The 16,055-nt window shown below is 35.0% G+C and overlaps 1 protein-coding gene across 2 annotated transcripts in view; it reads left to right on the top strand.

Annotated features, from left to right (window-relative positions):
* The window catches only part of LOC138819724 (centrosomal protein of 120 kDa), a 60,266-nt gene that overhangs the window by 37,190 nt on the left and 7,021 nt on the right, over positions 1–16,055 (top strand). For both annotated transcript variants that reach the window (XM_070011269.1, XM_070011270.1), the window contains 2 exons: positions 1,140–1,262; positions 8,479–8,577. In XM_070011269.1, the coding sequence (XP_069867370.1) occupies positions 1,140–1,262; positions 8,479–8,577 (222 nt within the window). The remainder of the gene's footprint in view (positions 1–1,139; positions 1,263–8,478; positions 8,578–16,055) is intronic.

Genomic DNA, 16,055 nt, shown 5'->3' with positions numbered 1-16,055 from the left:
TTAAACTTCAACTATATGGAAATAGAAAACAGCTCACTACCCAAACATGTGAGGTACATATTAATTACAATCGGTGATGGTTTAATAGCTACTTTTTACAATTTTTTTTCAGCATTTTATCTTTAGTAACATCTTACATCTCAGGAAAGAGATGACTGATCTATCATGGATGGTCACATTATAGTATGACTTGGGAAGGTATCTTAGACAATTTTTATATTTAATAAAAACAAAATTTTCAGATTAAAAAAAAAAAGTATGGCAGTCATCCCCCCCATTTAGCCTTTCCTCTTCTCCCCCTCCCTTTTCTCCATTATATATATATATATATATATATATATATATATATATATATATATATTTATTATTATTTTTTTGGTCATGGGGCTGGAACTCGGCCTGGGCGCTATTACTCAGTTCTTCAGCTCAAGGAAAGCTCTATGGCTTGAGCCACAGCGCCACTTCTGGTCTTCTAGTGGTTTATTGGAGATAAGAGTCTCACAGACTTTTCCTGCCCGGGCTGGCTTTGAATCATGATCCTCAGATCTCAGCCTCCTGAGTAGCTAGGATTACAGGTATGAGCCACCGGCACCCTGCTTATGTTGATTTTTTAAAAAATTATATTTTATTGTAAAGGTGCTATACAGAGGGGTCACAGTTACATGAGTAAGGTCATGAGTACATTTTTTGTCGAACATTGTTCCTCCCTTTCTCTCCTGCTATCCCATCCCTCTCCTCCCCACCCCCAGCCAAAGTTGTAAAGTTCATTTCCAACATAGTATCTTGTGAGTATCATTGTTGCATTGGGTCATCCTGTGTCCTTGCTTCACCTCCCTCTCCCTCTTTTAATTTATGAAGTGTTGACTACTTTCTTTAGAGACTGATGTTAAGGATAAGAATATATAGTATTTTTGCTTCTACTGATTAACTCACTAGGCAAAGCTTGTTAGAACTCCTTCACTATTTAGCTCTTTGACCTTAAATTTTTAGATTTTTTTTTATTTTCTTCATTTTACTTTATGCGTTTCCAAAAATTTTTAATGTGAACATGCTTTAGAATTTAAAAGAGATTTAATTGAATTCCATGTAATAGCCATCTGATTGTTTTTAAATGGCTGTAACTACTTCTTTAAATACAGCTTAATGATGCTGAAAATAAATATAAGCTTTTGGAAAAAGAGTTCCAACAATTCAAGGATCAACAAAACAACAAACCAGAAATACGTCTCCAATCTGAAATAAATCTTCTCACCTTGGAAAAGGTACCGTGTCTTTTTTTTTTTTTGTCACTTTAGCTAGTTGCAGTAATCAGTTTGTAAAATCAATACCTACTGTGTATGTATACAGTGTAATAATGTTTCACTATAATTTTCTAATATCAAAAATATAAGGTTTAAGGTACGTGGTACTGTGAATAATTTGAATTTATTGGGTTATATCAGTTACAGCTTACATTAATTACTACATTGGATTGTAAACAGATCTAACTCTAGAAACAAAGACATTTACAAAACTCAGTTTCAAAACATAGACAGTATCTAGGAAGCAGGAAATGGCAAGTGTCCTGTCAGTCTGCTTTAGGATGCCTCTGATACTGCATGGCACTGGGTCCTGGATCCTCTGATTCTAGATCATACTACTGCACTCTTAGAATTTTAGCTACAATATACTATTCTGTGTATCCTGTAAATTTGGTTCAAAGCATACACCTGTAGCTTTTTAGCTGAGAAGGAGGAATATTGTTCTCATTTTAGTTTTTGTGGTTCAGTGTAAAACCCTGCCTCTCATTTTGTATTGGGATTCTGCCACAAACAATGTTTGGGGGCGAGGTACTGTAAAATATCTGATGTCCAGTAGGCATCCTAAGTTTGAACAAATATATTGAGATCTGAGAGAAGAAAAGGAGCTAGCAAAGTAGAGAGCTATGGGAAGTGTGCCCAGGGAGCACCTGTAAGTCAGAGAAATACTATACAGGATAAGGTTTAAAATGCAGCCTTTAAAATCATGACAGGTTCAGAGTTCCAAGTTTGCTTTGAATCTATAGAGTTATTGACATGAATAGGCAACTCCTTAACTTTGGTTCAAATTCTGGCTTTGTTACCTTGGGCTAGCTAGTTCTTTTACTTTTCTGCTTCTGTGTCTTTTAACAAGGCTAGTAAAATTGATTAAAGAATTAGATGAGTTAATAGTTCTAAAATGCTTGGCATAGAACCTGGGACACTGTTTTACCTAACTATTGGCTCTTACTGACAAATAAAATTTAAGTAACTTGTGGCACCATTGGAGAGTGTTGAGTAACCATAGTTTTTTTGTTTGGTTGGTTGGTTGGTTTTGGTAGTGGGGCTTTAACTCAGGGCCTAGTCACTGTCCCTGAGTTCTTTTACTCAAGGCTAGTGCTCTACCACTTTGAGCCACAGTGCCACTTCGAGAAATATTGATGTTTAATTGAAGATAAGTCTCATGGAGACTTTTCAGCCCAGGCTGGCTTTGAACCGTGGTCCTTAGACCTCAGCCTCCTGAGTAGCTAGGATTACAGGCATGAGCCACTGGTACCTGGCCTACTTTGATCTTTATATTAAAAAAGAAATCCAAGTGTGTGAAAGGCTTTCCTTGAATGACTTAAGAGACTGGTTTTGGCCTTTTTATACGCAGGATCCCTTTATATGTTTTTTGTCTTAGGAAAAAGATAATTTATCTAAAGATAACATAGTAAAAATTATTGAAAATACAAACACTTGTAATCACTGTATTAAAAATTAAAACTAGAAATGCTTCAGCATTTTTATTCATCCAAAATAGTATACAGTAACCAAAAACATTTATTAAAAATAATTATTTTCGGGGCTGGGAAGGTGGTTCAGTGGTAGAGTTCTTGCCTTGCATATGTGAGGCCATGGGTTCGATTCCTCAGCACCACATAAGCAAAAAGAAAAAAGCCGGAAGTGGTGCTGTGGCTCAAGTGGTAGAGCGCTAGCCTTGAGCTGAAGAGCTGAGGGAGAGCGCCCAGGCCCAGTGTTCAGGCCCCACGACTGGACCCTCCCCCCCCCCAAAAAAATATTTTCTAACACCAAAAATTGTGAAAATAACAGTATTTAACCTTTTTGGGCATCTCTTCAGTATGCAGGTAATAGAGGACACTTACCTGCTTTTGTAGTCTGCAGTGCTGCTGTGCTGCTGTGCACATCGTATAACCTTTAGAAAAGTCCACTTTATACTCAAGAAGTGAATGAAAGAAGAAAAGACAGTGCTTTAGCATTATTATGAAAAACGTATTAACCTCCCAGAACTTTGAGGTTAAAACCCTAGATTTAGTGATTATCATAGAACGTTTTAAACTAAATTCAGTCACCTCCCCTGAAAATTGTTATTCATGTAGTGTTACTGAGCTTGATGAATGTTTCTGAGCCTGTCATGCACCAAGGTGTTTTAGTGCCTCCTTACTCTGTTTCTTAAATATTTGGAAACATTCATGATTTCTTCATTTTTGGCCATCTCTGTATTTCTTTACAAGTGAGTTTGAATTGAGGTGGGCAGTTTTTATTCCTTTTTGATAAAACCAGATATAAAAAAGAATTTGAGTTTATAAATTGTACCTACCAAAAATATTTGAAGCATTCATTAGACAACCCTCATCATTTAAACAGGTGTCAAAGTATTTTCATTTTACCTTGGGAAATTCAGACACCAGATATCAAAATTATAACTGGAGCCTTACCATAGTATCTGATTGTGGCCTGGTTGACTGCAGAATACATACCTATAAATTATAAATGACTTTTTATAGTTTTATCCTTTTGCTAAAAGGATAAAGATCAGTAAACATAGTAAAAGTATTAACAGTGCTATTAAGAGAAATGGTTACTTAAATTGCTTTGGTATTCAAGTTAATAAATTTATCAGCTAATAAATTATTTTTATTCTAAGACTTCTCAACTCTTCTGAAGATTCTTTGTAAATCTTTTTGGAGCCAGAAGAGGGCAGAGTTTTATTTCTTAAAAAGCAATAGAAAGAAGCATAAGGAAAAAAAACTATCTGCTTAGCCTGTAAGTTCTGATTATTTTGAATTGACAGCTTTTTTCTTTTATTAGATCCCTATTTTTTCAATGTAATACATATATTCCCTCTTTTCCTGGAAAGGGAGAGAAATGCCATGAGCATTATCTAATTACTAAGTAATTCTTGATTCTATTATATAAGAAATGAATAATAATTTTTGTGACTTTCTTTTACCTAAGAAATGCTTTTTACATACTTTAAAAATAATTGGCACTTTAGAAACATACAATATGCAAAGCATATAATTTAGGAAGGCCTACACAAGTTGAAGATAGAAAAAGCAAATTAGAAAATGCAGAGTTTGGGTTTTTTGTTGTTTTGGTTTTTTTGTCTGAAACTGGAATTCAGACTCTTGATCTGATGCTTTTGCTCATTGGCCACACCTAAAACTCCATAGATTTCTAATCTAGCTCATTTATGTAGTGTATTTAAGAATATTTGGTATGCATTGTGTGCCTACTCTCAGGGCAAATAGGGAGAAAAGAGAATAAAGTATATTATCAAGTTCAGGCATTGGTGGTTCATGCCTGTAATCCTCGCTTATCCAGGAGGCTGAGATCTGAGGATCATGGTTCAGAGCCAACCCAGGCAGCAAAGTCTATGAGATTCTTAATTAATCACCAAAAAGCCAGATGTAGAATTGTGGCTCAAATCTGAGAGCATTAATTAGCCTTGAGTTAAAAACTAAGGAACAGCAAGTACCCAGGCTCTAACTTCAAGCACTAGTATTGGCACACAAAAATAAACTCAAAACAGCTGGATGCCAGTGGCTCACACCTGTAATCCTAGCTACTCAGGAGGCTCAGATCTGAGGATCATGATTCAAAGCCAGCCCAGGCAGGAAAGTCTGTGAGACTCTTATCTCCAATAAACCACTAGAACCAATAAACCACTGTGGCTCAAGCAGTAGAGCCTTGAGCCGAAAAGAGCTGAGGGATAGTGCCCAAGTCCAGCGTTCAATCCCCACGACTGACCCCCAAAAAAAAAACCCCACCACACATACACACACACACACACACACACTCTCTCTCTCTCCCTCCCTCTCTCTCTCTCTCTCTCTCTCTCTCTCTCTCTCTCTCTCTCCCCTTTGGGGCTTAACTTTTAACTTTTAAATAGTTTGTTACAAAATTAAGGAGGTGACAACAGTAAATAACTGAATAATATACAAAAGATTATGATAGAAGCCTTTGACAATTCTCAAATTTTGGTGTTTAGTACTGGAAGATTTAAGAGAGTCTTGTGTTGAGGTAGAATTAAGCTTTAAGATATATAAGCAGAAAAGGAAAAGACTTGGAAGGTCCAGGGTAACGTGGGTGAGGAGCATGCAGGGCATAGGAAGATGGATTTCCTCTTGAGGAGTACTAAACACGTAAGTTGAGCAGGTATGGAAATTACATTTCCATATGAAGTGAGCACCTTAAATCCTGTAGTTGGAGGAGTAAGCATAATACTGTAGGCAAAGAGTAGTTGATCTTTTAGTAAAGAGTGAATTGGTATGGAGTTGGCAGGATTTGTGGACAAATTTGAAGCTGGTGAGACAAGGCCCTCAGGATAAGTTGAGATGAGACAGAGCTAAAGAAATGGCAGTAGGAATATAATAAAATACAAACTGAAAATACTTCAAGGAAGGGCTGGGAAGGTGGCTCAGTGGTAGAGTGCTTGCTTTGCATGCCTGAGGCCCTGGGTTCGATTCCTCAGCACCACATAAGCAAAAAAACAAAACAAAAAAAAAAAAAACGAAAAAATCCGGAAGTGGCACTGTGGCTCAAATGGTAGAGCGCTAGCCTTGAGCTGAAGAAGAGCTGAGGGACAGAGCCCAGGCCCAGAGTTCAGGCCCCACGACTGGACTCCCCCCCCCCCCAAAAAAAAAATACTTAAAGCAAGAGATATGTCTTTCCTTGTGACAGACTGAAATAGATTAGAAACAAAAACAATGCCAAAGCTGTAGTAGAAAACTTGAATTATGGCTGTCAAGGGTAGAAATAGGGAAATTGGGAACCAATAAGTGTTAACCTGTGTTTTTAGTGTTCAGTAGTCTCTGAATGACTCTAGGTCTTTAGCTGTTATCCTTGCAGAAGTGTATAACTTGCCTCAAAGTAAATTACTTCAATCATGAACCAATGAACCCTTAAATAAAAGGAAGGAGCTGGAAATATGGCTTAGTGGTAAAGTGCTTGTCTAGCATGTAGGAAGCCGTTTTCCTCAGTACCACGTACACAGAAAAGGCTAGAAGTTGTGCTATGGCTCAAGTGGTAGAATGCTAGCCTTGAGCAAAAGAAGCTCAGGGACAGTGGCCAGGCCCTGAGTTCAAGCCCCAGGACTGGCAAAAAAAAAAAAAAGTACAAGCAGAGTGTGGTGTTTCATGCATGTAATCTTTGCCCTTAGGAGGCTAAGTCCAGAGGATCACATGTTTGAGGCAAGTCTGGGTGACATAGCCAGAATCCGTCTCAAGAAGCCAAAAAGAAAAAATCAAGTGCAAAAGCTTGCAAGTGTCTCAAATCTAGTTCATAATAAGAACTCTTAACTCAAGGTTTTGAATACCTTGAAATTATATCATAGCATTGGTTATATGTATTTTTCTGGGAATTGGGCTCATATTTCTTTCACATCATAAAATGTATATCCTTAAAAAGTGGTAAAATGGCTAGGCGCCAGTTGGTGGCTCATGCCTATAATCCTAACTACTTAGGACGCTGAGATCTGAGGATTGTGGATCAAAGCCAGCCCAAGCAGGAAAGTCCATGAGACTCTTATCTCCAGTTAATCACAGAAAAAGCCAGAAGTGATGCTGTGTCTCAAGTGGTTGAGTGCATAGCTTTGAGCAAAAGGAGCTTAGGGACAGTGCCTAGGCCCAGAGTTCAAGGTCTGAGACCACTCCCCCCTTACCCCCCCAAAAAAAGAAAAAATGATCAAATGAGTTAGGTGAATAATGTTTGGATATTAGATTTGCTAGATAAGATTTTTATTTGTTAGATAAAACAGTTGTATATAGAACTCTTTGTATTTTACTGAGAACAACTATGCAAATGTGAATTCTTTTAATATATGTGGCAGGTATTTTTCAGTAAAGCTGATCTATCAGACCTCTCTTAGGCCCATGCAGGATATTAGACCTAGTCAAGGACTAGGTCATGGACAAGATCTGTTCTGTAATTGAATACTATTCTTTTATCTCACAGCTATAGAAAATATTTTCTATTCTTCTGAGGTATGGCCTGTTGTTAAATTATCTTGAAATGAATGTAAGTCTTTAGAGATAAGTGGAGGAGATTATCTCTAATAATCTCAGCAATATTATTCTACTTAAAATGCTTGAGTCAGGTTGTAAAATGTCAACACACCTAAATCCAAGCACTAGGGATTTATAAAGCAGAAAAGAGCTTGACTCTATTTAGACATATTTTACTACAGAGTGTGTTCTGGTTTTCTGTGAAGGAAGTTTGGCACTCTGGTTTCTCTTTTATTTTCATATGAGTTTTCTGAAGTTGGAATTTTTATAGTGTCTTCATTTTTGTTTTCCTATCCAACACTGGGAGTTGTATGTATGGGAAAAACTACACTTGATATAAAAAAAATTGACCAGTTCAGAGCAACAGTGTTTTACTGTAATTCAAGCAGATTTGTTACATTATCACTTAATAGTAAAACTGTCTGTTGGCTCCGTGAATTTGTTTGGTACTTGGTTCGAAACACTGAGTACATTCCAAAGCAGAGCCAAGTTGGCTTCAGTTCATGTACAACAGAATGCCTGCTGCAAGTATAAATAACCGTGTTTTTAATTGAATCACTTTGTTTTCCTTTATAGATTTGAGGAAAAATAAGAAGTAAAAATTAAATGTGTGTTATTAAAGAACATTGTTTTTCTTACTCTTGGGTTTAAATTCTTGAAATAGTTTTGACTTTGCATTCTTTCTTAGTGGCTTCTTGATAAAAACATTGTACTATTTCAAATGTTCAATAGTTTTGCCAAAATAGTTATTAAAAGTATCTCGATTATCTATCTTTATTATAAAACAAATTTTCACATAATGAGAGGACTTTAAAAGGAAAATTGGGTTTCTAAGTGTGCTAGCTAAATTGGAATGTTAACAGTTAGAGCTGCTTTTTGTAAAACATAAATGTATTTTTCATTCCATGTAATATACATATGTGAGTACATTTATAGTTAACTGTCTGGAGGTTAAGACTAATTCAGTCCTTTTTAGTGTAGACTGCTAGGCAATAAAAATAAGACTATATTTTAAACAAGAAAATGTTCATGTGCCATAATATTTATAGTAAATTATATAACAGTTTTAGATGATGTCGTATGTTTCACTATATAAACTCTTTTCTTAAGCCAGACTCTTTGTATATATTATCTTTCAGTGATTGTACACAGTGGTGTAGTGTTTCACTTGATACAATTTTAATCACTGTTAGGTTGAACTTGAAAGAAAGTTGGAATCTGCAACTAAGTCTAAACTCCATTATAAGCAGCAGTGGGGACGAGCTTTGAAAGAACTTGCCAGACTTAAACAGGTATGTCGTTTATGGCCTATTTTTTTCCTCTGTCTTTTTCCCTATTTCTTTACAAGTTTTTCTATCTGGCAACATCTTTTATGTTCAGATGTTTTCTTTTCAATTTCCAATGCTGTTTTTTGAAGGTAAGGGCTTTTTAAATGTGTTATACACAAGATCCTCCTTTTTTATAATTAAAAACTAAGACCTTTAGATCTTTTTATTTTCAATCAATTACCGTTATCTTTTAGAAGTAATTTACTTCTACTTACAAACAAGTACTTCTTCTTGGTATTAATCTTTCTATTCATAGAGCTAGGGAAGGAGGGAAGCAGTTCAAAGTTAACATTTAAACATTTTAAACGTTTTAAAATATTATTCCCTGGTAAGAAATTAAGCAATCATTGCATGATTTTAACAATTTATACCATGGTGTGAGTTCACTGAGAATTCTTGCTTTTTTTTTTTTTTTTTAATTCCTCCTAGTAGATAACTACTATTAGTTTCAAGGAGTTAATTTTAACTTTAAGTATAATTTCTTCAAATAATTAAGTTGAAGAAAACATGAGCAAGTTACTTTGTTGACCTAAAACTTTTTAAGAACTAGTAATGGTTTGATTTTTTAAAATTTGCTTTTTCTTATTATGTGAATTTTATTTAGAATATTTGTTGCATAGTGAGTTTTAGATTTGTATTTTTCTTAATTTGTCTCCATTATTATCAAATACTATTGATTGTCTTTGGGTGATGACTAAGGTGATACTTATCACCTTTGTAGAGGACTGCTAGACTGTGTGAATTTAGAAAATACATGCTAATGTGGCTTGTAGACAAGAAGAGATTGTAAACATTACAAATGAAGACACGTAGATATCCACACAGTGAAAATACAGGTTGTATATCTCTTATTCAAAATGCTTGGGCCCAGAAGTATTTTGAATTTCATATTTTTCAGATTTTGGGATGCTTAGGTGTATATAATGAAGTATTTTGGGAATGGCACCTAGGTATAAACAAAAGGCTATTTGTTTCATATACATTTTTTTTAGCATATAGCAGAAGATAGGCGTTTTTTGTTGTTGTTTTTGTTTTGGCTTTTTACATGTCTGTGTGTTCCTACCCAGACAATAAAGAAAGGTGAATTATACCACTTTTGATTTTGTATTGGCACTCATAAGGTTTTGGGCTTGGATTTTCAAAATCTGGTGTTAAATGTGTATTGTTTTAATTCTGGCAAGACTGAGAATGGGCATTATTATATTACTGGGGCATCCTATATTATATTAAAGACACTGCACTAAGGGTACAGATATAAGGAAGACATAAGCCTTGCCCTCAGGGAGTAGTTTGGAATATAGTAATAAGGAATACACAATAGTAATACTTACTGCTCTGAAAAAAAAAGAAAACAAATTACTTAGGAAAGGAAAGTACATAGAACTTTGAAAAGGTGTCATAAATGAAGAGGTATTTGAGATAGCCCTCTAAAGATGATTAGTCAGGATTTTAGTGGTGGAATTAGTTGTATTTAGGGAATTAGAGGGAGTAATGCAAACTTAGTGAATAACATGCTCATCACAAAGAAGCATAGTCTGTTCTTGTAAAATGCAGAAGATCCATTTTAGAGGTCACTTCAGGAATGAGGTGGTAGCCATGCGTATACACCAAGAACATTCTTGCCAAAGATAATGCAAAGGGTTCAAGCTGTAGTATCTGGAAAGAGTGTTAACTTATGGAAATATAGTTGTTAAGAAGCCAGTTGAAATATGGGAAAGAGATAAGATTAAAAATGTGAACATTTTAGGTTTTACCGAAATTCTGCAGGCAGTAAGATATATGCATCTTTTGAGAGTGTGAATGGGCTAAAAGAGAGCTTGAGGAGCCTACCAGAGAGAACCTGGAATTCTTAATGTTAAAGATGAGGAAAAACTAAGGAAGAAAAATACCAACTAGAGAGAAAGGGTAAAAAGAATTATGATGTGAAATAGTATTAATGTTTGCTATGTTTGCCCAGGAATAGATAAGCCCTTCAGAGTTTTTTTTTTTTTTCATTTAATCCTAATAAACATTTTTATGAAGCTGGTAGTATTCTCATTTCATAAAGAAAGAACGTGAGACTTAAAGGTAAGTTGTGTGTGATCACACAGGTGTTAAGTGATAGAGATATGAATTCAAGTCTTTAAACAGAATTCAGGCTGCATCCCTTTCATGATTTTATTATTTTAGTCCAAAGAAACCATGGGATAAAAGAATTTCAAGGAGAAGAAAATAAGAAAGACAAGTTTACTGAATGAGAACTAGTTATGAGTTAGTGAGGTAAATGCCATCATTGATGTTGATGTTATCAAATCAGTGAACATGAAAACCAAAGTGACTAAGGTAGAAGAAATTAATTCAAAGTCATGATGCCAAGATATCTAGGTTACAATCTTGTTCGTATGTATATATTGTATATTATGCCCTTTCTAAAGTTGGTTGTAGGGGAGAGAGAGAGAGTGTGTGTGTGTGGGGTGCTGGTCCTGGGTCTTGAACTCAGGGCCTTGGTGCTGTTCCTTAGCTCATTTCCTCAGTAGTAGCGCTCTATTGTGTGTATGGGGGGGGCGGGGGGGAGGAGGCGGTGGTTCTGGTCCTGGAGCTGGAATTCAGGTTCTCAGTGCTATCCCTGAGTTCATTCCTCAATGGTAGCGCTCTACCGCTTGAGCACAGTTCCATGTGTGACATTTGGTGGTTAATTGGAGATGAGTCTTGCAAACATTTCTACACAGGCTGCCTTTGAACCACTATCCTCAGATCTTAGCCTCTTGATTGAGTAGCTGGATTATAGGCATGAGCCACTGTACCCAGCAGAGGTGGTTTTAAAATATGAGTCAAAATGTTCTAAACGGTATTGCCTGAGCTCATAATTCGTGTTCTTGCTTAACTGGAATGTTGAGGTCATCTCTTTTAAGAGGATATTGAATGTAAAATAGTGTCATCCTCCTCCTTAACATAGTCACCCTCTTGTTTGCTGTCTTCTTTATTTTATTCATCTACTTTCAATTTATTCTTTCTACTATCTAGCCCAATAAAGCTTTGACAAGGTAGTTTTCATATGCCTTCTTTCTCTTGGTTTAGGATAGAAAACTGTTAAACTTAGACTCTATGAAAGGAAATGAAAGTAACCATTCAGTCTTGGTGCAGGGTTGTTTGTTGTTCTCTGATTGAGGACCATTTTTATTCCTCATCCCACAAACGTTATGCTTTAGAAGCAATACCATAAACAAATTTTAAGGTCACTAGGAATCATTGATGTTTTGCAGACCACACTGGGATGCAATAATTTCAGAAGAAAAGTAATAAACCTTGGGATTGCCTCAGTGAATTTTGCTCCGCCACTAGCTGTTTTTGGAAGATTAAAATTAATAACCACCAAATCACTACATTTCATCTGTGTGAAAATTGCTTCAAATTTTTCCTTAAAATTCTTTTTATTAAAAGCACATTTATTGTGTTTGGATGTAAAACTGGAATTGTCTCTCTGCTTTTGTTCAGAGAATTGTTTGTGCAACTTCTTGTTTAAATTGGATTAGTACCATGTTAATTTTACATTGCCTCTGGTGAATAGCCACGGGGCTATAATCTCTGCCAGTAATTTGTCACATCAAAACCCTCCAGAGGGCCATACAAAACATTTGTGTGGTTCGGATTAGACAGAGAAAGCCATATCTGAGATTGTTAATAAACGTTAATGACAAAACGCAGCTGGTAAAGCTTGGAAATAAGATCTAATGCTTGGTAGCCATTGCCAAAAGAATGTCTAAACAAAGATTTCCATTACTCAAAGGTAACCTAGTAAGTCAATTTGTGAATTAAAAAATCATAACCTTCTAATTATTTAGAAGAAAATTTAACTTCTGATTCACAACCATAAAAGCTTGTTTCCAAGTTGTAAGCTTTGTAAAAGTTTTCTTTTATAATCAAGACAGGAATAGCTGTAATATATAAATAAGTATAACATAAAATGAGTCCTAAATTAGGAAACAAGGATATGATAACCTCATATTCTGCGGTTGGTAACTTGAGACAACACTAAAAAAGTTCTACTTGTTAGATATCTTGTGAACCACTTAGTTTTTTCTTATCCCTAATTTGAAAATACACTGTACAAATATTTTAAAACACAAATACTTAAAATGAAATTGATCCACAAATACTTGACTATCTGTTAATCCTTAATTTGTAGTTGATAATATATTTATATACACATATATATCTAAAAACATTTAACACTTTAGAGTATAGTTTCAGATAACCAGAATAAAAGCTACTACATTAAAATATAAATGAATCATTGTTATAAAATATAAGTTTGTTGTAGAAAACATTTTTACTATGTCAAATATATAAAAGCTAGATATGTTTGTTCCCAGGACAGGAAACAGAACTAAGATTCTAGGTAGGATGTGGGTCCCTTACCATATTTGTGCACAGTAGATCTGTTTAAAACTAAGCTGTTATAGTTAGTTAAAACAACACAGACTTCATCGGCTGACATCAGCGCTGTCTTGTCCAGCCCTCCTGCTTATCCACTCGGGGTAATTAATTTGATTAATTTATAAGTAATTTAGCCAAGGATGGGATGTAAATCTTTGTTTAAGAAAACAGTTGGAGGTCCAAGTCTTGGTTAAAAACTGTGTCTTGAAACCATCCAGGCCCTCCTACTGACTTGTCAGCTCTGGGTTATTTTCAGAAAACTTGACTTGAGTTCCTTAGTTTAGTTCTAAGTTTTCCCACAGACTTCCATGGTATGTGTGAGTGGGAGAGCAAGTAGTGGCCACTTTTGAGCCGCTGTTTAGTCTAGTGTATGTATGTTTACATCTTTTCTCTGGATTTATAGGATGTCAAGGCAAAATAAAGATTATACTCAATTGATTGAGGAGACTTTAACCCAGAGCACCTGGCAGTAGAGAGCATTTTTCACTAACCTCTAATTTTTTCATATATGTGTGATTATTGTTAATATTACATGCTTGATCTAAAACTCAAGGCATTTAAAGAATTTTCTTACATGTTTTAGAATATAAATATTTCAAGTTTTATAAAGTAGCCTAAGGCTAAATAAGCAATTGACATAAAGTCATACTTTAGTTTACTACAAAATGCAAATTGTGTTGTTCTATGCAACATTGAAAATAAAAGTCAATATTTTATGCCCTTCTCAGCCAGAGACGACAATCCGATATATTTTTGTCTGAATATTTTTTCTTCCTTTAAAATAATTACTTTGTCACTTAAATGCACATTCCAGAAATGAATCTTACGTTTTTCTTGAAAAAAAATATAAATCTTTCTTTAAAGAAAGAAAGAAATACAATGCTTTGGAACTGTGCAGCTTTCTCAGCTGCATCTTCTCCCTTGTTTCCAGTGGTAACCACTGTCTTAAAAATGTATCTATTAACAGCACTGCTTGGTTTTTATGGTTTTAATCTTTCTGTCCATTCCCAATGAATATACCAGTTATATAGTTTTGTTATTTGTTTGTGGTACTGAGGCTTGATACCATTTTAGCCACTCTACCAGCCCTATATGTAGTTCTTTTAATAGTGGATATTTTTTTCCCCCTAGGTTTTTTTTTTTTTTATCATAAAACAACACTGAATATTTCTTGTACATATAACAGTTTTAGATGTGTTCAGAAGTAGAGTTTTTGGTACTAGTAAATACCCGTTTTTTTTGGGGGGGGGTGCTTCATTAAATATTGCCTAATGCTTTTCTAACATGGCTGTATGAGTTTCAGTGGTATTGCTTAATTGTTCCTGTCTTTCACATCATTGCCAACATTTGTCTGTTTCTAGTTGTCTTATAATTTTCATTTTGATCACCTCATGAGTTAAGCTTTCATTCAACTTGTTACTAAGGAGTTGAGCTTTTTTTTTCATGTTTATTGGACACATACTGCCTTTTAAAGGAAAAAAGATAAGTAAGACTGACAGATGATTTCATGAAAGTAAAGAAGCTCATAAGATAGAATAACATCCTTAAGGTACTGAAAAAAACAACAACCCTGAAACTTAAAGTTCTCTGAAAATATTCTAACAGAAGTTGAAAGAATTTGTCACAGCAAAGCTGAAAAATGAAACGGGACTTTTTAATAGATGAAAGCACTGAAGCATAAGAAAATAGAGGGTAATGAAAACTAAGTGCCAAGCTAGAGGGAAATAATGCTTGTGGAAAAACAGTAATTAAAGTATTTCTTGAGTGAGAAATACACGTAAAATTTAAATTCATGAAAAATAGTACAAAAATATGAAGGGAGTTAAAATGTGTAAAATATGCTTTATGTTCTGTAGTATAATAAAGGTTCTCAGTATCTATTAAATGAGAAATACATATTTAAAGAAAGGATCAAAGAATACCATAAAAGAAAATTGACATAAAATTGTCAATGTAAGATAAGAAATATAGAAGTAGATGATTGGGTAGAAAAAAGTAATGGAAAGATTTAAATTCCTTTATATTACCAATTGCTTTAAATATGAATGGATTGAATGTTCCCATTAAAGGCAAATATTAAGTAAAAAGCTAAATTCAAAACTGAAAGCCTGATAATATGCTACTTATGTGACATATTTTAAATATAAGGATGCATAATAGTTCAATTTTGAAATAGGGATATATATATCTATATAGATATAGATATATATATTCTATTAACAGTAACAAGAGCTATTCTAGCCAGGAGTAGTAGCAGCAAGTGCCTATAATCCCAGCTGAGTTAGAGGGAGGCTGAGTTAGAATTGTGCTTTGAGGCCAGTTGAGGCAAATTCTCAAAGCACTGTGTGAAAACCAAATTTAAAGCAAAAGGAATTATGGCTTGAGGCCCTGAATTCAATCTTAGTACTGCTAAATAGAGAAGAGAGAGAGACTTGGAAGAGAGAGAAAAAGCAACATTCACAGTGGCAGATGGGTAGAGTAACAATTGCACATTTGTATTTACCTGATGGCATAGCCACAAACTACGTAAAGTAAGAATCGGTAAAACTAACGGATCCTTAAGAATGATAAGAGACTTCATCATAGCTTCCTCCTGAAAACTCTTATCACCAGAAAACTGGTAAAGATACTATATTTAAACAACACAAGTCACTATTAGTATATCTAGAAAACCTCATTGAAAAAGTCCAGAATAGAGATTATTTTCTAGTGTATAAGGAACATTTAGCCAATTGCTCATATTATGTATTAACATAGTAATTCTTTTTTTGGGGCGGTGGTGGGTCCGGTTGTGGGGCCTGAACTCTTGGCCTGGGCACTGTCCCTCAGCTCTTCAGCTCAAGGCTAGTGCTCTACCACTTGAGCCACAGCGCCACTTCCGGCTTTTTTCTTTTTGCTTGTGTGGTGCTGAGGAATCGAACCCAGGGCCTCAGGCATGCAAGGCAAGTGCTCTACCACTGAGCCACCTTCCCAGCCCTAACATAGTAATTCTTAATACATTTCATAATATATTCCAGAATGTTTTC

Source organism: Dipodomys merriami, unplaced genomic scaffold (assembly GCF_024711535.1).
Source record: "Dipodomys merriami isolate MVZ:Mamm:240054 unplaced genomic scaffold, mDipMer1.0.p SCAF_81, whole genome shotgun sequence".
NCBI lineage: Eukaryota > Metazoa > Chordata > Mammalia > Rodentia > Heteromyidae > Dipodomys > Dipodomys merriami.
Note: the sequence above shows the minus strand (reverse complement) of the source record. Positions and strands in the feature narration are given on the sequence as shown.